The sequence below is a fragment of the Oncorhynchus masou genome, chromosome 6, assembly GCF_036934945.1.
Source record: "Oncorhynchus masou masou isolate Uvic2021 chromosome 6, UVic_Omas_1.1, whole genome shotgun sequence".
Classification (NCBI taxonomy): domain Eukaryota; kingdom Metazoa; phylum Chordata; class Actinopteri; order Salmoniformes; family Salmonidae; genus Oncorhynchus; species Oncorhynchus masou.
The window spans coordinates 36,174,715-36,200,910 of NC_088217.1; the positions used below are offsets into that span (position 1 = coordinate 36,174,715).

The 26,196-nt window shown below is 37.7% G+C and overlaps 1 protein-coding gene across 1 annotated transcript in view; it reads left to right on the forward strand.

The window, feature by feature from the left end:
- Positions 1-26,196, forward strand: part of LOC135542009 (calmodulin-binding transcription activator 1) — a 143,108-nt gene that overhangs the window by 75,432 nt on the left and 41,480 nt on the right. The window contains 1 exon segment of the mRNA XM_064968565.1: positions 2,923-2,990. Coding sequence (XP_064824637.1) covers positions 2,923-2,990 — 68 coding nt within the window.

The window sequence follows — 26,196 nt, forward strand, 5'->3', positions numbered from 1 at the left end:
GTCTGATTGAGAACCATACCAGGCCAAACACATAAACACAACCTAGAATAATGAACATAGACTGCCCACCCCAACTCACGCCCTGACCATACTAACACAAAGACAAAATAAAGGAACTAGGGTCAGAACGTGACACTTCTGACCCACTGAAATATTGATACAGTGAATTATAAGTGAAATAAAATGTCTGTAAACCAATGTTGGAAAAATTACTTGTCATGCACAAAGTAGATGTCCTAACCGACTTGCCAAACTTATAGTTTGTTAACAAGAAATTTGTGGAGTGTTTTAAAAAAATGGGTTTTAATGACTCCAACCAAAATGTATGTAAACTTCCGATTTCAACTGTATATAGACAGGTGTGTGCCTTTCCAATTAAGTTGTAGAAACATCTCAAGGATGATCAATGGAAACAGGATGCAGCTGAGCTCAATTTCAAGTTTCACAGCAAAGGGTCTGAACACCTATGTAAATAAGGTATTTCTGTTTGTTTTGTTTTTTTTGCAAACAATTTTAAAACCTGTTTTCGCTTTGTCTTTATGGGGTATTGTGTGTAGATTGATGAGGATTTGTGTTTATTTAATCAATTTTAGAATAAGGCTGTAATGTAACAACATTTTTTAAAGTCAAGGGTTCTGAATACTTTCCGAATGCACTGAAAATGTCAAACCATCTACGCACTTCAATGGGGCAGAAGGCTTTTTGTTGTTGTGATTCTGGATTTCCAGATAGCTAGCAACGATGACAAGAAGCTGCCAAGTGTTTTGAGGTGTTTTGACTGATTTCATGTCTTTAAAACTAGGCAAGTCATTTCAGAACAAATTCTTATTTTCAATGATGGCCTAGGAACAGTGGGTTAACTGCCTTTTCAGGGGCAGAATGACAGATTTGTACCTTGTCAGCTCAGGGGTTTGAACTTGCAACCTTCCAGTTACTAGTCCAATGCTCTAACCACTAGGCTACGCTGCCGCCCCCATGTCTATGCTAATGATATGGGGAAAAAATACTGTAAAGATGTTTTTGCGAGACAACAACTGCTCATTGTGCAAATATATTAAAGTTTTCAATACACATTGGAGAGGAAACATTGTTGACAACATGTAAACTATCTAAGCCAACACCTTCTAAGCCAACACCATTGTTGTGCATGCGTTGGTTTTGTTGCTAAACAACCAACCAGTCTATACATCATTGGCTGGATTTAACAGAACTGCCCACGATTCATGCTCAACAGGGTCAGAAGCACAGACGCTTACACACACACACACACACACACACACACACACACACACACACACACACACACACACACACACACACACACACACACACACACACACACACACACACACACACACACACACACACACACACACACACACAGAAGGAAAAGCAATCATACTAAGTGCCTTCTCTGCAGCTATGGTACCGTCTTCTCCTGTATATCTGTGTGTGTGTGTTCGTGCACTTCTTCATAGTACATTTCAAACAGCTGATTGACAATTTGCATTTCACAAAGAAAGGAGAAAGTAAGAGTTGAAGATTGCACAGAAGAAAGGGAAAGGTTACAGGTTTCAAAGGAGTTAAAGTGATTTTGTGTGAGTGTGTCATGCCCTGACCATAGAGAGCCTTCTTATTCTCTATTTTGTTAGGTCGGGGTGTGACTAGGGTGGGTAATCTAGGTTATCTATTTCTATGTTGGCCTGGTATGGTTCCCAATCAGAGGCAGTTGTTGATCGTTGTCTCTGATTGGGGATCATATTTAGGCAGCCATTACCTTAATGTGTTTGGTGCAATCTTGTTTTTGTGTAGTTGCCTGTGAGCACTCCATTGTCTTCACGTTTCGTTCATTCTTTATTGTTTTTGTGCGTTTCTGTTAATAAACATGTGGAAACCATATCATGCTACACCTTGGTCCGATAATTCTTACAACGAACATGACAGTGTGTGCGTGTACCTTCGTCTTCTCATTGTCATACAGCAGATTTGGGTGTTTCAGGTCACTCTCACTGTCATCGTTAAACTTTGAGTGGAAGAGGAGGAAACAGAAATAGGGGAAGGGTGGATGAGAAACAGAGAGAGAGTGAGATGGTTAGTAAGGTACTGCAGGGTATAGATCGCTGTGAGTGATTTTGAAATTGGACGTCTATCCATGTCGGGAAATGCCTTAAAAACTGGCCACTTGGGGCAACGGTGAGCGCTATTACCATCAAGTAGGCTTGGGTTTGGCTAGGGTGTTGTGGATAAGGGTGTGTACGATACCTGTGGTGGACACTTGTTTTAATTTTGGGGTTTTAACCCTATCCCGAACATGAACCCTTACCTTAAACCATTTGGAATAAGTGCCTAAGCTTAATGTTTGAACCCTATCCAAAACATTAACTCTTAACCTTCTAAATGTGATGTTTGGAGTAACTTCAAAATGTGAAGTTTGGAGAAACGTGAATAAACGTCTAATTCTGCAGTGAGACTGTGAGAGCTTCTTGAGCTCAGGATAGCTGATGAGAGGAGCTTGGGCTCTATATGTTATCTACACAGAAACTTTCAGAGTGAACTTTTCTGCTCTCAATGCACACACACACGCACACAGCTCTTATCTCTCTACACCTTCTTACCTGCAGAGTGAGTGAGTGAGTGAGTGTGTGTGTGTGTGTGTGTATGTATGTGTGCGTATGTGTGCTCTGAGCTTTTTTGTCCGCAGTGGGGGGTGACCTGGGTCAATCAAGAGTGTCTGATTGGTTGTTTCTCCAGATGGTGTTTCTAATCTCTCTCCTGACTGGCTGCTCAGTGGCAAGGGCTCCTGAGTGTCGCTATGGCGATAAGAGAGTGACAGTCTGGCAGTGGTCATCAGCAGGTCATCTAGAAACATCCTCACACACGCACAAACACTGTAAGGTCTCTAATTTCTCTCCCTCTCTCCAGGAGATTGCAGCGTATCTGATCACATTTGAGAAACATGAAGAATGGCTGACGACATCACCCAAGACCAGGTGAGACACACACACAAGCGCGCGCACACACACACACGTGCACACGCAGACACGCACACACAATAATTTATGGTAACACATGTAGAACTTACACAGTACCTTTACTATCTAAAAATGTCAATGTAAAATGATGAAAACCTAGTCAGCTATAAATGTTGCATTAATGAATGTAAATGTATGATGATAAGTGATGTATAATTCAGGTTTTATGGGGGACGTGTGTGTTTAAGAGAGAGGTTAGCAGGATTTCACATCTGAAATTGAATATGTATAAGCATAACTGCAAATTAGTTATAGGGAGAGAGAGCGGGAGGGAGAGACAGATAGAGGGAGAGAAAGATTTTGAATTTTAAAATTCCCTTTATCGGGTCAAGACCCTGCAGTACATGAACATTCCAGCCTGTAAGAAAAACACAAGTTTAAGAGAGAGAGAGATCAGAAGAGAGAGCGATAAAGCCATATCCTATTCCCCATAGACCTGAACCCCAAGACAATTGTGTAGATCTGAAGGCATTGGTTCGGTGTAAATTCAATTGATCAACTTCCATCAGAGGTTGAGGTGGAGCTATTACCATATAGTGTTTATCAATTCAATCATATACCTAGCCCTCGTGGGCATGAGCTAAGGGTCGATCTGGGATTGGGTGACTGTCACACTAGGCTACATTTTAATCTAGTTAACATCTGACTGGAGTTTAGCCTCCAGCCAGCTGTTAGAACTATGGTAATTGGTTATGACACTCGCAAGCCTAGCAGTATGATGGATGGCAGCTGTAGACAGTCAGTCACATTAAATCCACTCAATTCAGAACCACAAAGAAATGGAGCCAGATTATGGTAGATTACAGCTAATTCCACTGGTGTGGGCTGGGGCTTTGGTGAACTATAGCATACTTGTATAGCCAATTTATAACAATTTTATAGCAGGTTCATATCAGTTTTATAACAGTCTTATATCAGGCCCATATCAACTTTATAACAGTCTTATATCAGGCCCATATCAGCTTTATAACAGTCTTATATCAGCTTTATAACAGTCTCATATCAGGCCCTTATCAGCTTTATAACAGTCTTATATCAGGCCCTTATCAGCTTTATAACAGTCTTATATCAGCTTTATAACAGTCATATATCAAGCCCATATCAGCTTTATAACAGTCTTATATCAGGCCCTTATCTGCTTTATAACAGTCTTATATCAGGCCCATATCAGCTTTGTAACAGTCTTATATCAGGCCCTTATCAGCTTTATAACAGTCTTATATCAGGCCCTTATCAGCTTTATAACAGTCTTATATCAGGCCCTTATCAGCTTTATAACAGTCTTATATCAGCTTTATAACAGTCTTATATCAGGCCCTAATCAGCTTTATAACAGTCTTATATCAGGCCCATTTCAGCTTTATAACAGTCTTATATCAGGCCCATATCAGCTTTATAACAGTCTTATATCAGGCCCTTATCAGCTTTATAACAGTCTTATATCAGCTTTATAACAGTCTTATATCAGGCCCATTTCAGCTTTATAACTGTCTTATATCAGGCCCATTTCAGCTTTATAACAGTCTTATATCAGCTTTATAACAGTCTTATATCAGCTTTATAACAGTCTTATATCAGCTTTATAACAGTCTTATATCAGGCCCTTATCAGCTTTATAACAGTCTTATATCAGGCCCATATCAGCTTTATAACAGTCTTATATCAGCTTTATAACAGTCTTATATCAGCTTTATAACAGTCTTATATCAGGCCCTTATCAGCTTTATAACAGTCTTATATCAGGCCCATATCAGCTTTATAACAGTCTTATATCAGCTTTATAACAGTCTTATATCAGCTTTATAACAGTCTTATATCAGGCCCATATCAGCTTTATAACAGTCTTATATCAGGCCCTTATCAGCTTTATAACAGTCTTATATCAGCTTTATAACAGTCTTATATCAGGCCCTTATCAGCTTTATAACAGTCTTATATCAGCTTTATAACAGTCATATATCAGGCCCATTTCAGCTTTATAACAGTCTTATATCAGGCCCTTAATAGCTTTATAACAGTCTTATATCAGCTTTATAACAGTCATATATCAGCTTTATAACAGTCTTATATCAGGCCCTTATCAGCTTTATAACAGTCTTATATCAGGCCCATTTCAGCTTTATAACAGTCTTATATTAGGCCCTTATCAGCTTTATAACAGTCTTATATCAGGCCCATTTCAGCTTTATAACAGTCTTATATCAGGCCCATTTCAGCTTTATAACAGTCTTATATCAGGCCCATATAAGCTTTATAACAGTCTTATATCAGCTTTATAACAGTCTTATATCAGGCCCTTATCAGCTTTATAACAGTCTTATATCAGGCCCATTTCAGCTTTATAACAGTCTTATATCAGGCCCTTATCAGCTTTATAACAGTCTTATATATATCAGCTTTATAACAGTCTTATATATCAGCTTTATAACAGTCTTATATCAGGCCCTTATCAGCTTTATAACAGTCTTATATCAGGCCCAGCTTTATCAGCTTTATAACAGTCTTATATCAGGCCCATATCAGCTTTATAACAGTCTTATATCAGCTTTATAACAGTCTTATATCAGGCCCATATCAGCTTTATAACAGTCTTATATCAGCTTTATAACAGTCTTATATCAGGCCCATATCAGCTTATATATAACAGTCTTATATCAGCCCATTTTTATAACAGTCTTATATCAGGCCCATTTCAGCTTTATAACAGTCTTATATCAGCTTTATAACAGTCTTATATCAGGCCCATTTCAGCTTTATAACAGTCTTATATCAGGCCCATTTCAGCTTTATAACAGTCTTATATCAGCTTTATAACAGTCTTATATCAGCTTTATAACAGTCTTATATCAGGCCCATTTCAGCTTTATAACAGTCTTATATCAGCTTTATAACAGTCTTATATCAGCTTTATAACAGTCTTATATCAGGCCCATTTCAGCTTTATAACAGTCTTATATCAGGCCCATATCAGCTTTATAACAGTCTTATATCAGCTTTATAACAGTCTTATATCAGGCCCATTTCAGCTTTATAACAGTCTTATATCAGGCCCATTTCAGCTTTATAACAGTCTTATATCAGGCCTTTATAACAGTCTTATATCAGCTTTATAACAGTCTTATATCAGGCCCATTTCAGCTTTATAACAGTCTTATATCAGGCCCATTTCAGCTTTATAACAGTCTTATATCAGGCCCATTTCAGCTTTATAACAGCTTATTCAGGCCCTTATCTGCTTTATAACAGTCTTATATCAGGCCCATCAGCTTTATAACAGTCTTATATCAGGCCCATATCAGCTTTTTATAACAGTCTTATATCAGGCCCATTTCAGCTTTATAACAGTCTTAAATCAGGCCCATATCAGCTTTATAACAGTCTTATATCAGGCCCATATCAGCTTTATAACAGTCTTATATCAGGCCCTTATCAGCTTTATAACAGTCTTATATCAGGCCCATTTCAGCTTTATAACAGTCATATATCAAGCCCATTTCAGCTTTATAACAGTCTTATATCAGGCCCTTATCAGCTTTATAACAGTCTTATATCAGGCCCATTTCAGCTTTATAACAGTCTTATATCAGGCCCATTTCAGCTTTATAACAGTCTTATATCAGGCCCATATCAGCTTTATAACAGTCTTATATCAGCTTTATAACAGTCTTATATCAGGCCCTTATCAGCTTTATAACAGTCTTATATCAGGCCCATTTCAGCTTTATAACAGTCTTATATCAGGCCCTTATCAGCTTTATAACAGTCTTATATCAGCTTTATAACAGTCTTATATCAGGCCCATATCAGCTTTATAACAGTCTTATATCAGGCCCATTTCAGCTTTATAACAGTCTTATATCAGGCCCTTATCAGCTTTATAACAGTCTTATATCAGGCCCATATCAGCTTTATAACAGTCTTATATCAGCTTTATAACAGTCATATATCAGGCCCATATCAGCTTTATAACAGTCTTATATCAGCTTTATAACAGTCTTATATCAGGCCCATTTCAGCTTTATAACAGTCTTATATCAGCTTTATAACAGTCTTATATCAGGCCCATATCAGCTTTATAACAGTCTTATATCAGGCCCTTATCAGCTTTATAACAGTCTTATATCAGGCCCTTATCAGCTTTATAACAGTCTTATATCAGGCCCTTATCAGCTTTATAACAGTCTTATATCAGGCCCATTTCAGCTTTATAACAGTCTTATATCAGGCCCTTATCTGCTTTATAACAGTCTTATATCAGGCCCATTTCAGCTTTATAACAGTCTTATATCAGGCCCATATCAGCTTTATAACAGTCTTATATCAGGCCCATATCAGCTTTATAACAGTCTTATATCAGGCCCTTATCAGCTTTATAACAGTCTTATATCAGGCCCATTTCAGCTTTATAACAGTCTTATATCAGGCCCATATCAGCTTTATAACAGTCTTATATCAGGCCCATATCAGCTTTATAACAGTCTTATATCAGGCCCTTATCAGCTTTATAACAGTCTTATATCAGGCCCTTGTCAGCTTTATAACAGTCTTATATCAGGCCCTTATCAGCTTTATAACAGTCTTATATCAGGCCCATTTCAGCTTTATAACAGTCTTATATCAGGCCCTTATCTGCTTTATAACAGTCTTATATCAGGCCCATTTCAGCTTTATAACAGTCTTATATCAGGCCCATTTCAGCTTTATAACAGTCTTATATCAGGCCCTTATCTGCTTTATAACAGTCTTATATCAGGCCCATTTCAGCTTTATAACAGTCTTATATCAGGCCCATTTCAGCTTTATAACAGTCTTATATCAGGCCCATATCAGCTTTATAACAGTCTTATATCAGGCCCTTATCAGCTTTATAACAGTCTTATATCAGGCCCATTTCAGCTTTATAACAGTCTTATATCAGGCCCTTATCTGCTTTATAACAGTCTTATATCAGGCCCATTTCAGCTTTATAACAGTCTTATATCAGGCCCATTTCAGCTTTATAACAGTCTTATATCAGGCCCTTATCTGCTTTATAACAGTCTTATATCAGGCCCATTTCAGCTTTATAACAGTCTTATATCAGGCCCATTTCAGCTTTATAACAGTCTTATATCAGGCCCATATCAGCTTTATAACAGTCTTATATCAGGCCCTTATCAGCTTTATAACAGTCTTATATCAGCTTTATAACAGTCATATATCATGCCCTTATCAGCTTTATAACAGTCTTATATCAGGCCCATTTCAGCTTTATAACAGTCTTATATCAGGCCCATATCAGCTTTATAACAGTCTTATATCAGGCCCTTATCAGCTTTATAACAGTCTTATATCAGCTTTATAACAGTCTTATATCAGGCCCTTATCAGCTTTATAGCAGTCTTATATCAGGCCCATTTCAGCTTTATAACAGTCTTATATCAGCTTTATAACAGTCATATATCAAGCCCATATCAGCTTTATAACAGTCTTATATCAGGCCCTTATCAGCTTTATAACAGTCTTATATCAGGCCCATATCAGCTTTATAACAGTCTTATATCAGGCCCATATCAGCTTTATAACAGTCTTATATCAGGCCCATTTCAGCTTTATAACAGTCTTATATCAGGCCCTTATCAGCTTTATAACAGTCTTATATCAGGCCCATTTCAGCTTTATAACAGTCTTATATCAGGCCCATATCAGATTTATAACAGTCTTATATCAGGCCCATTTCAGCTTTATAACAGTCTTATATCAGGCCCTTATCAGCTTTATAACAGTCTTATATCAGCTTTATAACAGTCTTATATCAGGCCCATTTCAGCTTTATAACAGTCTTATATCAGGCCCTTATCAGCTTTATAACAGTCTTATATCAGCTTTATAACAGTCTTATATCAGCTTTATAACAGTCTTATATCAGGCCCTTATCAGCTTTATAACAGTCTTATATCAGGCCCATTTCAGCTTTATAACAGTCTTATATCAGCTTTATAACAGTCTTATATCAGCTTTATAACAGTCTTATATCAGGCCCATTTCAGCTTTATAACAGTCTTATATCAGGCCCATTTCAGCTTTATAACAGTCTTATATCAGGCCCTTATCAGCTTTATAACAGTCTTATATCAGCTTTATAACAGTCTTATATCAGGCCCTTATCAGCTTTATAACAGTCTTATATCAGCTTTATAACAGTCATATATCAGGCCCATTTCAGCTTTATAACAGTCTTATATCAGCTTTATAACAGTCTTATATCAGCTTTATAACAGTCTTATATCAGGCCCATATCAGCTTTATAACAGTCTTATATCAGGCCCTTATCAGCTTTATAACAGTCTTATATCAGGCCCTTATCAGCTTTATAACAGTCTTATATCAGGCCCTTATCAGCTTTATAACAGTCTTATATCAGGCCCATTTCAGCTTTATAACAGTCTTATATCAGGCCCTTATCTGCTTTATAAATGTCTTATATCAGGCCCATTTCAGCTTTATAACAGTCTTATATCAGGCCCTTATCAGCTTTATAACAGTCTTATATCAGGCCCTTATCAGCTTTATAACAGTCTTATATCAGGCCCATTTCAGCTTTATAACAGTCTTATATCAGGCCCTTATCTGCTTTATAACAGTCTTATATCAGGCCCATATCAGCTTTATAACAGTTTATAACTTAGCTTTATAACAGTCTTATATCAGGCCCATTTCAGCTTTATAACAGTCTTATATCAGGCCCATATCAGCTTTATAACAGTCTTATATCAGGCCCATATCAGCTTTATAACAGTCTTATATCAGGCCCTTATCAGCTTTATAACAGTCTTATATCAGGCCCTTGTCAGCTTTATAACAGTCTTATATCAGGCCCTTATCAGCTTTATAACAGTCTTATATCAGGCCCATTTCAGCTTTATAACAGTCTTATATCAGGCCCTTATCTGCTTTATAACAGTCTTATATCAGGCCCATTTCAGCTTTATAACAGTCTTATATCAGGCCCATTTCAGCTTTATAACAGTCTTATATCAGGCCCTTATCAGCTTTATAACAGTCTTATATCAGGCCCTTGTCAGCTTTATAACAGTCTTATATCAGGCCCTTATCAGCTTTATAACAGTCTTATATTAGGCCCATTTCAGCTTTATAACAGTCATATATCAAGCCCATTTCAGCTTTATAACAGTCTTATATCAGGCCCTTATCAGCTTTATAACAGTCTTATATCAGGCCCATTTCAGCTTTATAACAGTCTTATATCAGGCCCATTTCAGCTTTATAACAGTCTTATATCAGGCCCATATAAGCTTTATAACAGTCTTATATCAGCTTTATAACAGTCTTATATCAGGCCCTTATCAGCTTTATAACAGTCTTATATCAGGCCCATATCAGCTTTATAACAGTCTTATATCAGCTTTATAACAGTCATATATCAGGCCCATATCAGCTTTATAACAGTCTTATATCAGCTTTATAACAGTCTTATATCAGGCCCATTTCAGCTTTATAACAGTCTTATATCAGCTTTATAACAGTCTTATATCAGCTTTATAACAGTCTTATATCAGGCCCATATCAGCTTTATAACAGTCTTATATCAGGCCCTTATCAGCTTTATAACATTCTTATATCAGGCCCTTATCAGCTTTATAACAGTCTTATATCAGGCCCTTATCATCTTTATAACAGTCTTATATCAGGCCCATATCAGCTTTATAACAGTCTTATATCAGGCCCTTATCAGCTTTATAACAGTCTTATATCAGGCCCATTTCAGCTTTATAACAGTCTTATATCAGGCCCATTTCAGCTTTATAACAGTCTTATATCAGGCCCATATCAGCTTTATAACAGTCTTATATCAGGCCCTTATCAGCTTTATAACAGTCTTATATCAGGCCCATTTCAGCTTTATAACAGTCTTATATCAGGCCCATATCAGCTTTATAACAGTCTTATATCAGGCACCATTTCAGCTTTATAAAAGTCTTATATCAGGCCCTTATCTGCTTTATAACAGTCTTATATCAGGCCCATTTCAGCTTTATAACAGTCTTATATCAGGCCCATTTCAGCTTTATAACGGTCTTATATCAGGCCCTTATCTGCTTTATAACAGTCTTATATCAGGCCCATTTCAGCTTTATAACAGTCTTATATCAGGCCCATTTCAGCTTTATAACAGTCTTATATCAGGCCCATATCAGCTTTATAACAGTCTTATATCAGGCCCTTATCAGCTTTATAACAGTCTTATATCAGCTTTATAACAGTCATATATCAGGCCCTTATCAGCTTTATAACAGTCTTATATCAGGCCCATTTCAGCTTTATAACAGTCTTATATCAGGCCCATATCAGCTTTATAACAGTCTTATATCAGGCCCATATCAGCTTTATAACAGTCTTATATCAGGCCCTTATCAGCTTTATAACAGTCTTATATCAGCTTTATAACAGTAATATATCAGGCCCATTTCAGCTTTATAACAGTCTTATATCAGGCCCTTATCAGCTTTATAACAGTCTTATATCAGGCCCTTATCAGCTTTATAACAGTCTTATATCAGCTTTATAACAGTCTTATATCAGGCCCATTTCAGCTTTATAACAGTCTTATATCAGGCCCTTATCAGCTTTATAACAGTCTTATATCAGCTTTATAACAGTCTTATATCAGCTTTATAACAGTCTTATATCAGGCCCTTATCAGCTTTATAACAGTCTTATATCAGGCCCTTATCAGCTTTATAGCAGTCTTATATCAGGCCCATTTCAGCTTTATAACAGTCTTATATCAGCTTTATAACAGTCATATATCAAGCCCATATCAGCTTTATAACAGTCTTATATCAGGCCCTTATCAGCTTTATAACAGTCTTATATCAGGCCCATATCAGCTTTATAACAGTCTTATATCAGGCCCATATCAGCTTTATAACAGTCTTATATCAGGCCCATTTCAGCTTTATAACAGTCTTATATCAGGCCCTTATCAGCTTTATAACAGTCTTATATCAGGCCCATATCAGCTTTATAACAGTCTTATATCAGGCCCTTATCAGCTTTATAACAGTCTTATATCAGCTTTATAACAGTCTTATATCAGGCCCATTTCAGCTTTATAACAGTCTTATATCAGCTTTATAACAGTCTTATATCAGCTTTATAACAGTCTTATATCAGGCCCTTATCAGCTTTATAACAGTCTTATATCAGGCCCATTTCAGCTTTATAACAGTCTTATATCAGCTTTATAACAGTCTTATATCAGGCCCTTATCAGCTTTATAACAGTCTTATATCAGGCCCATTTCAGCTTTATAACAGTCTTATATCAGCTTTATAACAGTCTTATATCAGCTTTATAACAGTCTTATGTCAGGCCCTTATCAGCTTTATAACAGTCTTATATCAGGCCCTTATCAGCTTTATAGCAGTCTTATATCAGGCCCATTTCAGCTTTATAACAGTCTTATATCAGCTTTATAACAGTCATATATCAAGCCCATATCAGCTTTATAACAGTCTTATATCAGGCCCATTTCAGCTTTATAACAGTCTTATATCAGGCCCATATCAGCTTTATAACAGTCTTATATCAGGCCCATATCAGCTTTATAACAGTCTTATATCAGGCCCATTTCAGCTTTATAACAGTCTTATATCAGGCCCTTATCAGCTTTATAACAGTCTTATATCAGGCCCATTTCAGCTTTATAACAGTCTTATATCAGGCCCATATCAGCTTTATAACAGTCTTATATCAGGCCCATTTCATCTTTATAACAGTCTTATATCAGGCCCTTATCAGCTTTATAACAGTCTTATATCAGGCCCATATCAGCTTTATAACAGTCTTATATCAGGCCCTTATCAGCTTTATAACAGTCTTATATCAGCTTTATAACAGTCTTATATCAGGCCCATTTCAGCTTTATAACAGTCTTATATCAGCTTTATAACAGTCTTATATCAGCTTTATAACAGTCTTATATCAGGCCCATTTCAGCTTTATAACAGTCTTATATCAGCTTTATAACAGTCTCATATCAGGCCCTTATCAGCTTTATAACAGTCTTATATCAGGCCCTTATCAGCTTTATAACAGTCTTATATCAGCTTTATAACAGTCTTATATCAGGCCCATTTCAGCTTTATAACAGTCTTATATCAGGCCCATTTCAGCTTTATAACAGTCTTATATCAGGCCCTTATCAGCTTTATAACAGTCTTATATCAGCTTTATAACAGTCTTATATCAGGCCCTTATGAGCTTTATAACAGTCTTATATCAGCTTTATAACAGTCTTATATCAGCTTTATAACAGTCTTATATCAGGCCCATTTCAGCTTTATAACAGTCTTATATCAGGCCCATTTCAGCTTTATAACAGTCTTATATCAGGCCCTTATCAGCTTTATAACAGTCTTATATCAGCTTTATAACAGTCTTATATCAGGCCCTTATCAGCTTTATAACAGTCTTATATCAGCTTTATAACAGTCATATATCAAGCCCATTTCAGCTTTATAACAGTCTTATATCAGGCCCTTATCAGCTTTATAACAGTCTTATATCAGGCCCATTTCAGCTTTATAACAGTCTTATATCTGCTTTATAACTGTCTTATATCAGCTTTATAACAGTCTTATATCAGGCCCATTTCAGCTTTATAACAGTCTTATATCAAGCCCATTTCAGCTTTATAACAGTCTTATATCAGGCCCTTATCAGCTTTATAACAGTCTTATATCAGGCCCATATCAGCTTTATAACAGTCTTATATCAGCTTTATAACAGTCTTATATCAGGCCCATTTCAGCTTTATAACAGTCTTATATCAGGCCCTTATCAGCTTTATAACAGTCTTATATCAGGCCCATTTCAGCTTTATAACAGTCTTATATCAAGCCCATTTCAGCTTTATAACAGTCTTATATCAGGCCCTTATCAGCTTTATAACAGTCTTATATCAGGCCCATATCAGCTTTATAACAGTCTTATATCAGCTTTATAACAGTCTTATATCAGGCCCATTTCAGCTTTATAACAGTCTTATATCAGGCCCATATCAGCTTTATAACAGTCTTATATCAGCTTTATAACAGTCATATATCAAGCCCATTTCAGCTTATTAACAGTCTTATATCAGGCCCTTATCAGCTTTATAACAGTCTTATATCAGGCCCATATCAGCTTTATAACAGTCTTATATCAGCTTTATAACAGTCTTATATCAGGCCCTTATCAGCTTTATAACAGTCTTATATCAGCTTTATAACAGTCATATATCAAGCCCATTTCAGCTTTATAACAGTCTTATATCAGGCCCTTATCAGCTTTATAACAGTCTTATATCAGGCCCATATCAGCTTTATAACAGTCTTATATCAGCTTTATAACAGTCTTATATCAGCTTTATAACAGTCTTATATCAGGCCCTTATCAGCTTTATAACAGTCATATATCAGGCCCTTATCAGCTTTATAACAGTCTTATATCAGGCCCTTATCAGCTTTATAACAGTCTTATATCAGCTTTATAACAGTCTTATATCAGGCCCTTATCAGCTTTATAACAGTCTTATATCAGCTTTATAACAGTCTTATATCAGGCCCATTTCAGCTTTATAACAGTCTTATATCAGGCCCATTTCAGCTTTATAACAGTCTTATATCAGGCCCTTATCAGCTTTATAACAGTCTTATATCAGCTTTATAACAGTCTTATATCAGGCCCTTATGAGCTTTATAACAGTCTTATATCAGCTTTATAACAGTCTTATATCAGCTTTATAACAGTCTTATATCAGGCCCATTTCAGCTTTATAACAGTCTTATATCAGGCCCATTTCAGCTTTATAACAGTCTTATATCAGGCCCATATCAGCTTTATAACAGTCTTATATCAGCTTTATAACAGTCTTATATCAGGCCCTTATCAGCTTTATAACAGTCTTATATCAGCTTTATAACAGTCATATATCAAGCCCATTTCAGCTTTATAACAGTCTTATATCAGGCCCTTATCAGCTTTATAACAGTCTTATATCAGGCCCATTTCAGCTTTATAACAGTCTTATATCAGCTTTATAACAGTCTTATATCAGCTTTATAACAGTCTTATATCAGGCCCATTTCAGCTTTATAACAGTCTTATATCAAGCCCATTTCAGCTTTATAACAGTCTTATATCAGGCCCTTATCAGCTTTATAACAGTCTTATATCAGGCCCATATCAGCTTTATAACAGTCTTATATCAGCTTTATAACAGTCTTATATCAGGCCCATTTCAGCTTTATAACAGTCTTATATCAGGCCCTTATCAGCTTTATAACAGTCTTATATCAGGCCCATTTCAGCTTTATAACAGTCTTATATCAAGCCCATTTCAGCTTTATAACAGTCTTATATCAGGCCCTTATCAGCTTTATAACAGTCTTATATCAGGCCCATATCAGCTTTATAACAGTCTTATATCAGCTTTATAACAGTCTTATATCAGGCCCATTTCAGCTTTATAACAGTCTTATATCAGGCCCATATCAGCTTTATAACAGTCTTATATCAGCTTTATAACAGTCATATATCAAGCCCATTTCAGCTTATTAACAGTCTTATATCAGGCCCTTATCAGCTTTATAACAGTCTTATATCAGGCCCATATCAGCTTTATAACAGTCTTATATCAGCTTTATAACAGTCTTATATCAGGCCCTTATCAGCTTTATAACAGTCTTATATCAGCTTTATAACAGTCTTATATCAGGCCCATTTCAGCTTTATAACAGTCTTATATCAGGCCCTTATCAGCTTTATAACAGTCTTATATCAGGCCCATATCAGCTTTATAACAGTCTTATATCAGCTTTATAACAGTCTTATATCAGCTTTATAACAGTCTTATATCAGGCCCTTATCAGCTTTATAACAGTCATATATCAGGCCCTTATCAGCTTTATAACAGTCTTATATCAGGCCCATATCAGCTTTATAACAGTCTTATATCAGCTTTATAACAGTCTTATATCAGGCCCTTATCAGCTTTATAACAGTCTTATATCAGGCCCTTATCAGCTTTATAACAGTCTTATATCAGCTTTATAACAGTCTTATATCAGCTTTATAACAGTCTTATATCAGGCCCATTTCAGCTTTATAACAGTCTTATATCAGGCCCATATCAGCTTTATAACAGTCTTATATCAGCTTTATAACAGTCTTATATCAGGCCCTTATCAGCTTTATAACAGTCTTATATCAGGCCCTTATCAGCTTTATAACAGTCTTATATCAGCTTTATAACAGTCATATATCAGGCCCTTATCAGCTTTATAACAGTCTTATATCAGCTTTATAACAGTCATATATCAGCTTTATAACAGTCTTATATCAGGCCCTTATCAGCTTTATAACAGTCTTATATCAGCTTTATAACAGTCATATATCAGCTTTATAACAGTCTTATATCAGGCCCTTATCAGCTTTAAAACAGTCTTATATCAGCTTTATAACAGTCATATATCAGGCCCTTATCAGCTTTATAACAGTCTTATATCAGGCCCTTATCAGCTTTATAACAGTCTTATATCAGGCCCATTTCAGCTTTATAACAGTCTTATATCAGGCCCTTATCAGCTTTATAACAGTCTTATATCAGCTTTATAACAGTCTTATATCAGGCCCTTATCAGCTTTATAACAGTCTTATATCAGCTTTATAACAGTCTTATATCAGGCCCTTATCAGCTTTATAACAGTCTTATATCAGGCCCATATCAGCTTTATAACTGTCTTATATCAGGCCCATATCAGCTTTATAACAGTCTTATATCAGGCCCTTATCAGCTTTATAACAGTCTTATATCAGGCCCTTATCAGCTTTATAACAGTCTTATATCAGCTTTATAACAGTCTTATATCAGCTTTATAACAGTCTTATATCAGGCCCTTATCAGCTTTATAACAGTCTTATATCAGGCCCATATCAGCTTTATAACTGTCTTATATCAGGCCCATATCAGCTTTATAACAGTCTTATATCAGGCCCTTATCAGCTTTATAACAGTCTTATATCAGGCCCATATCAGCTTTATAACAGTCTTATATCAGCTTTATAACAGTCATATATCAAGCCCATTTCAGCTTTATAACAGTCTTATATCAGGCCCATATCAGCTTTATAACAGTCTTATATCAGCTTTATAACAGTCATATATCAAGCCCATTTCAGCTTTATAACAGTCTTATATCAGGCCCTTATCAGCTTTATAACAGTCTTATATCAGCTTTATAACAGTCATATATCAAGCCCATTTCAGCTTTATAACAGTCTTATATCAGGCCCTTATCAGCTTTATAACAGTCTTATATCAGGCCCATATCAGCTTTATAACAGTCTTATATCAGCTTTATAACAGTCTTATATCAGGCCCTTATCAGCTTTATAACAGTCTTATATCAGCTTTATAACAGTCTTATATCAGGCCCATATCAGCTTTATAACAGTCTTATATCAGCTTTATAACAGTCTTATATCAGCTTTATAACAGTCTTATATCAGGCCCTTATCAGCTTTATAACAGTCATATATCAGGCCCTTATCAGCTTTATAACAGTCTTATATCAGGCCCTTATCAGCTTTATAACAGTCTTATATCAGCTTTATAACAGTCTTATATCAGGCCCTTATCAGCTTTATAACAGTCTTATATCAGGCCCTTATCAGCTTTATAACAGTCTTATATCAGCTTTATAACAGTCTTATATCAGCTTTATAACAGTCTTATATCAGGCCCATTTCAGCTTTATAACAGTCTTATATCAGGCCCATTTCAGCTTTATAACAGTCTTATATCAGCTTTATAACAGTCATATATCAGGCCCTTATCAGCTTTATAACAGTCTTATATCAGGCCCTTATCAGCTTTATAACAGTCTTATATCAGCTTTATAACAGTCATATATCAGGCCCTTATCAGCTTTATAACAGTCTTATATCAGCTTTATAACAGTCATATATCAGCTTTATAACAGTCTTATATCAGGCCCTTATCAGCTTTATAACAGTCTTATATCAGCTTTATAACAGTCATATATCAGCTTTATAACAGTCTTATATCAGGCCCTTATCAGCTTTATAACAGTCTTATATCAGCTTTATAACAGTCATATATCAGGCCCTTATCAGCTTTATAACAGTCTTATATCAGGCCCTTATCAGCTTTATAACAGTCTTATATCAGGCCCATTTCAGCTTTATAACAGTCTTATATCAGGCCCTTATCAGCTTTATAACAGTCTTATATCAGCTTTATAACAGTCTTATATCAGGCCCTTATCAGCTTTATAACAGTCTTATATCAGCTTTATAACAGTCTTATATCAGGCCCTTATCAGCTTTATAACTGTCTTATATCAGCTTTATAACAGTCATATATCAGGCCCATATCAGCTTTATAACAGTCTTATATCAGGCCCTTATCAGCTTTATAACAGTCTTATATCAGGCCCATATCAGCTTTATAACAGTCTTATATCAGGCCCATATCAGCTTTATAACAGTCTTATATCAGGCCCTTATCAGCTTTATAACAGTCTTATATCAGGCCCTTATCAGCTTTATAACAGTCTTATATCAGGCCCATATCAGCTTTATAACAGTCTTATATCAGGCCCATATCAGCTTTATAACAGTCTTATATCAGGCCCATATCAGCTTTATAACTGTCTTATATCAGGCCCATATCAGCTTTATAACAGTCTTATATCAGGCCCTTATCAGCTTTATAACTGTCTTATATCAGGCCCATATCAGCTTTATAACAGTCTTATAACAGTCTTATATCAGCTTTATAACAGTCTTATATCAGGCCCATATCAGCTTTATAACTGTCTTATATCAGGCCCATATCAGCTTTATAACAGTCTTATATCAGGCCCTTATCAGCTTTATAACTGTCTTATATCAGGCCCATATCAGCTTTATAACTGTCTTATATCAGGCCCATATCAGCTTTATAACAGTCTTATATCAGGCCCTTATCAGCTTTATAACTGTCTTATATCAGGCCCATATCAGCTTTATAACAGTCTTATAACAGTCTTATATCAGCTTTATAACAGTCTTATATCAGGCCCATATCAGCTTTATAACTGTCTTATATCAGGCCCATATCAGCTTTATAACAGTCTTATATCAGGCCCTTATCAGCTTTATAACTGTCTTATATCAGGCCCATATCAGCTTTATAACAGTCTTATAACAGTCTTATATCAGCTTTATAACAGTCTTATATCAGGCCCTTATCAGCTTTATAACAGTCTTATATCAGGCCCATATCAGCTTTATAACAGTCTTATATCAGGCCCATATCAGCTTTATAACTGTTTTATAGCAGGCTGATATCAGAGTTATAGCAGGTGTGTTATAGCTGTTCTCAATGCTCTGTCTTGATAAGTGGAAACAACTGGCTCTCCACCAGCAGTCAGTCACCTTCACACTCCTCCCATTCCAACATACCTCATCAACTCCAGCTAATGACTGTTTTAAACCTTAACACTCCTCCCATTCCAACATACCTCATCAACTCCAGCTAATGACTGTTTTAAACCTTAACACTCCTCCACGCATTTCTCTCTCTATATCTCTCTCTCCATCCCTCCTTTTCTTTATCACTCTTTCCCTTTATCTTACACTCAATCTCCTCCCCCTCACTCACGCCCTCCCTCACTTGTTCATTCACCCCATGGGATACAACCGCTCAAGAGTTTTATCAAGGGTGAGCAGAGCACCTAGTTCAAGGACACACAGAGGACACACAGAGGACACACATCCGGGAAGGTTCTTGACTGCACATTCTCTTTTGCAATAACGACGATACACACAGAACCAGGGGATCCTCGACAATACAATACACACAGAACCAGGGGATCTTCAGCAAGCGGAGGTTGCAAAGCCTTCTCTTCCTCTAGCACTCACAAACTCAGGAAATGCTTTTTATATCCCAAACAGCTTGGCACTTGAATCAATAGTATATGTAAAGTCTGGTTGAATCAGAGGGTGTGTGTGTGTGTGTGTGTGTGTGTGTGTGTGTGTGTGTGTGTGTGTGTGTGTGTGTGTGTGTGTGTGCGTGTGTGCGCTTGTGCGTGTGTGCGCGTGCGCGCATGCGCGTGTGTGTGTGTGTGTGTGTGTGTGCGCGCGCGCGTGTGTGTGTCTGTGTGTCTGTGTGTGTGTGTGTGGTTGAATCAGATCCCTCATCTTTATATCATCTCTGTAACATAATTAGAGTTAACCGCGGCGGGATGAGTCACAGCAGCCGCGAGACACAGAGACTAAACTAAGCTTTGATCAGAGGGCTACTGTACTCTACTGAGAAACACACTGAAACACAACACATTTAAGGTGGCAAAGAAAATAAGCTCAAAGTACATTCAATTTCACTGAGTGTGCATAAATTTAATTACCATAATCTCTGGTCATGTACTTTTAGTGAAAAATGAACAAAAAGAGAGGAGAGGAATAAACGAGAGGAGAGAAGAGGAGTAAAGAGGAACAGAAAGAATGTGAGGAGAGGAGATAGGAGAGAATGAAAGAAAAGGGGAGGGGAGGAGATAGGAGAGAATGAAAGACAAGGGGAGGGGAGGAGAAAAGGGGTATGTGTGTGTGGGGTTTATTGATTGTTGAAATGCTTGTTCTGCCTCTGTTGTTAGGAGATAAGGCAGCAAATCCTCCACCTTACACACTCTCTCTCGCTCGGTCTCACACACACACACACACACACACACACACACACACACACACACACACACACACACACACACACACACACACACACACACACACATACACACACACACACACACACACACACTGGTCCCACTGTTTCTGTAATGTGGTGATTGATTGAGGAGCTCCAGGGATGACATTGAGCTCATAGTACACTCAGGAGGAGATCTGCCCTCTGTGTGTACAGCGTTTGTGTGTTTGTGTGTACAACAGCAGTGTGTGTGTGTCTTCACAGGTTTGAGGAATAGTAGCTGAGTAAACAGTTTTCCCGTGGTGCAGCTAAAGCACCCTGCTAAAATATTAACGTATGTGTTTGTGAGCTAATATGTTAGCGTGTGTGTGTGTGTGTGAGCGTGTGTGTGCATCATACACAGAAGGCTGAAATGATAGAAAGATTGATAGAACCACACAATCAGCGGTGAGCAGTGTGCATTTCTGTTAATCCAAGAATAACTTTTGTCCAAAAATAACCTGTCACTGTTGTCATGTATTTGGCTATGCCGGATTAAGTGATATGACATGCTATTCCATAAAATAATTTCTCCGTAATTAATATTACCTGATTGAGCTAATCATGTAAATGTAATTAACTAGAGAGTCGGGCACCACAAAATAATATTTATAGAGCTGTTGTCTTCCGAATAAACTCTTAAAGACCTAGTCATATTTTACATCAATAGCAGTCAATATTAATCGTCTTCTTAATTCAGTCTCATCTGAAAGTTGTAAATTCTTGGTTATCTGCACGAACCCTGGCTAACAAGTTGAACCAGCAATACAAAATTGGTTTGAATTATTTATTTACTAAATACCTAACTAATCACACAGAATTACACATACACATAATTAAATCATAACTTGATTACAAATTACATCATAAAGGAAAACGTCCCTAGTGGGCGGAACAGATATGACAGCTTGTTACACAAAAGAAAAGGGGCTGGGTTTGAGTGAAAGAGCGGGAAGACTGAGGAACAAAGAGCGAAGCTGTGCTATCGTAAATACAGTATCTTATGCATTCTAAATTACCGCCCATTTGGAAAACTGGGCAATAAATATTTACTCTGAGCGGCGCTTCGGTAGGTTGGTGGTAGATGGAAGGCTGTGTTGCCCAACCGAGTCCTTCGTCCTTTGAAGAATGTAAATTGAATATGTTGTAGTAACGTCATTGTGTGGTAGACGGGATACTCTGTCTGTTCCTTCCCAAGCCTCGTTTGCAGCGGCTGTTGCTAACTCAACGGCTAGGAGGTATCACATCTGTAGTGAATAAGAGTTCAAAGTTCATACCATTCGCAACCAAAACTCACGCTGATGTTGGCTTTGTTCTGAAGGAAGGGAGAGGAGGACGTGTTTGAAAAGTTTTATAGCCCATGTCCCTTCACAGGGGCGGGCCACTGATTGAGCAGAGCCCTACCTTATGAAAACCCAAATCTCATATTTTAGAAGCTAAAATCACATTTCATCCCACCATGAATCATTTCATATTCAAACATTTAAATTGAACAACAATTCCATGTGAATCCGATAACTCTGATGTGTATACTTTCCACTGTAGAGTTTAGGTCATCTTATCAGTGATGAGAATGTCTCAGATGACGATCAAACTGACATCATATTCATTGAGTACCACCACATATGTTCAATTGGTCGGATTACCAGAATATAGTTAATTTCTCCCCACCTTCTTATGTTCCCAGAATCTCTATGTTAACCAAGGGTTTTGCAAATGTAACATCAGTAGGGTAGAGAGAGGAAAAAGGGGGGAATAGGTTTTTATGACTATCATAAACCTACCCCCAGGCCAACGTCATGACAGTCTCCCCATGTTGAGTTCAATCTTGCGATTAACCTGCATGTTGCAAACCAACATAAAAATGACAGTGGGTTGTCCTGGTTGCGGACCATCGTTGTGGTCCCCATCTGGTGGTCGACCCGGGTAGGGTGTCTGCAAATGAAGAAGTCCGCTCCATGGCTGGGCAGCAGATGTCCAGTTGGTGATCGCTGTTGCAGTCACCCCTCTGGTGTGGTCGACCCGGGTAGGGTGTCTGCAAATGAAGAAGTCCGCTCCATGGCTGGGCAGCGGATGACCGGATTGGGATCGCCGTTCCGGACCCGTCGTCTGGTCGTCCAGACTGGAAGATCCGGGCAGTAACTTAGGCAGATGTTAACAACGCACACACACTCATGAAATATATTATTTTTTTTATTTTTTTATTTTACCTTTATTTTACTAGGCAAGTCAGTTAAGAACAAATTCTTATTTTCAATGACGGCCTAGGAACAGTGGGTTAACTGCCTGTTCAGGGGCAGAACGACAGATTTGTACCTTGTCAGCTCGGGGATTCAAACTTGCAACCTTGCAATTACATTTCCTCCCAAATGAGCGACATTGTGGCACTAACTGATGGTTGTATGGGGAAGTTGTTTATGGCTCTATCACTTTCTACGTGCCAAAGAAAATGAAACAAAATGAATGAAAGCATAAACAAAACAAAATATAGTTATGCCCCCTTAATCATCTAATTGGACTGTATTCTATCTACAACCATGGTCTTGGCAAAATGACCCTATCTTGGCATTGTCTAATGTCATATCTAGGGCTTTCCTAATTTGCGTGGTGTTGCTTAGGGAACTATCCTAAGTTGATAACTATATGATAAGTCTTCAGCTGTAAGGCACTAGTTTTGGGCAGTCTACAGGAGTGACCTATGGACTTCTGGGAAGAAAACTGGTGAGTGCTATAGCTGTAAGAGTTAAAGGCCTCCAAATAAATGTTCAACTTTACTAAGGCTGGTATTCGGCTTGGACCCTTAATTGATCCTAGCATAAATCCTAATTGGATGTTCCGTTGTGCATGTGCGTTTATGCTTACGCAAGCACACATGTCAAGGGAAGGAAACCAAGTATCCTGGCAGATTACAACTTGTTCAGAATGAGTCTGACGTAGTCAGGTAATTTTCAGGTCAATGCCTGGAGGTCAGTCAGAATTGGTGTCGAGAGAGTCTGTAGTGGTTTTACTACCAGTCATTGTCTTCCACTATTGTAGTGGAGGTAGGTATGAAGAAGTATACTTCATAGCTATGTTATCCACGGAGGAGCTAACCTCATGACGGAAGTACCCTAAGTATTAGACCAGTCGTACGTGGTGTGATCGTGATTCATGACTTCTAATAACATTTCTCCTGAACAGAGTGGTCTATTTATTAGTGGCGTGTGTTAACCTCTTGCGACGAGCAATCCCGTATCCGGGAGCGTAATTATAGCCTCAAGCTCATTACCATAACGCAACGTTAACTATTTTTGAAAATCGCAAATGAAATGAAATAAATATATTGGCTCACATGCTTAGCCTTTTGTTAACAACACTGTCATCTCAGATTTTCAAAATATGCTTTTCAACCATAGCTACACAAGCATTTGTGTAAGAGTATTGATAGCTAGCATAGCATTAAGCCTAGCATTCAGCAGGCAACATTTTCACAAAAACAAGAAAAGCATTCAAATAAAATCATTTACCTTTGAAGAACTTCGGATGTTTTCAATGAGGAGACTCTCAGTTAGATAGCAAATGTTCCGTTTTTCCAAAAAGATTATTTGTGTAGGAGAAATAGCTCCGTTTTGTTCATCACGTTTGGCCAAGAAAAAAAAACGAAAATTCAGTCATTACAACGCCAAACCTTTTTCCAAATTAACTCCATAATATCGACAGAAACATGGCAAACGTTGTTTAGAATCAATCCTCAAGGTGTATTTCACATATCTATTCGATGGTAAATCATTCGTGGCAGTTGCCTTTCTCTTCTGAACCAAATGGAAACGTGCATGCAGCTGGAGATTACGCAATAATTTCGACAGAGGACACCAGGCGGACACCTGGTAAATGTAGTCTCTTATGGTCAATCTTCCAATGATATGCCTACAAATACTTCACAATGCTGCAGACACCTTGGGGAAACGACAGAAAGTGTAGGCTCATTCCTTGCGCATTCACAGCCATATAAGGAGACATTGGAACACAGCGCATTCAAAATCTGGGGCATTTCCTGTTTGAAATTTCATCTTGGTTTCGCCTGTAGCATCAGTTCTGTGGCACTCACAGATAATATCTTTGCAGTTTTGGAAACGTCAGAGTGTTTTCTTTCCAACGCTGTCAATTATATGCATAGTTGAGCATCTTTTTGTGACAAAATATCTTGTTTAAAACGGGAACGTTTTTCATCCAAAAATTAAATACTGCCCCCAGAGGTTCAAGAGGTTAACCATTGGAAGAGTGCAATGGAGATTCCCTTCCCCGTGTTGCACTCTGAGTGACTCCTATGTTGCTATTTTGCAAAAGCAATTTAACTTGTGAGGTTACTAATCCTCTTACAGAGTGTTGCTGGACTGACTGTGGTATTGGTACTGTTACTCAAGGGTTCCAGTTGTCCTACTGATTTATTCTGAAATGTTATCCTACAGTAATACATGATTAGAGCATTTTACTAGTTGTCTTGGAGTGACTACTACACATAGAAAGGAATGATTATTGTTGCAATTTGTTTTTCAAGGTGGACAAGTCTACTGGTCTACTGTGTGGTACACCTCAGTACTATCTTAGATGTGTTCTAAGATAATCCCCGTCGAGTGGCTTGTCTGCTCCTCACTGTTCTCAAAGGGGAGTTTACAACTAGATTTGATTTATGCTCTGGCGGCCTTGTACGGTGTTGTCCGTAGTCCCGACCCCCCACCGGCCTCGATAAGGCTCATCATGGGTCTGGGCTACTATTCCCCCCCTTTGTGTCTCGGGATCCCCCCACCAGCGGGTGGTGTTGGTATCCGAGGCGCAAACTAAAAGTTCAGACCTTGTGTACGAGTTGTCAGTGGCCACGTTATTATGAGAGTGGCTGTAACCTTTCAACCAAATCTCCTGGTGTGTGTGGCTGTCGAGGTCTGTCAGTCACCACCGCGTCCGCGTGTGGCAACCTCTTCAGTACCTGCGAACTGAGACAAGGATATCGGTCTGTGATGTCGCAAAGTGTTTCACAGTGGGAGTCATCGGGTCAGTTGCTGGACTGACGCCATTAGTGTCATTGTAAGGGTTGACAGTCCCCCACAAAGCGTAAGCTGTGTCATCGGAAACAGAGATTACTCTGTGTATCAATGTTTTTCTTGCTGAGACGGCCGCAGTGTTTGCGGAAGTGTCCGAAGGGCAAGAGAAGTTCATCTCAACTACCGTATTGCACGACTGCAAGGAGGAGGGAAGTTGCTCATTCACATAGACAGCTGGCTCGAAATCATGACAAGAATGGTCAATCAGATTGGCTGATGGAATGTGTCGAGATATCGTAATATCTCCTTGGATCGGATTCTGCCCCAAGAGGTTTCTAAACATCTTTTCCCCAAG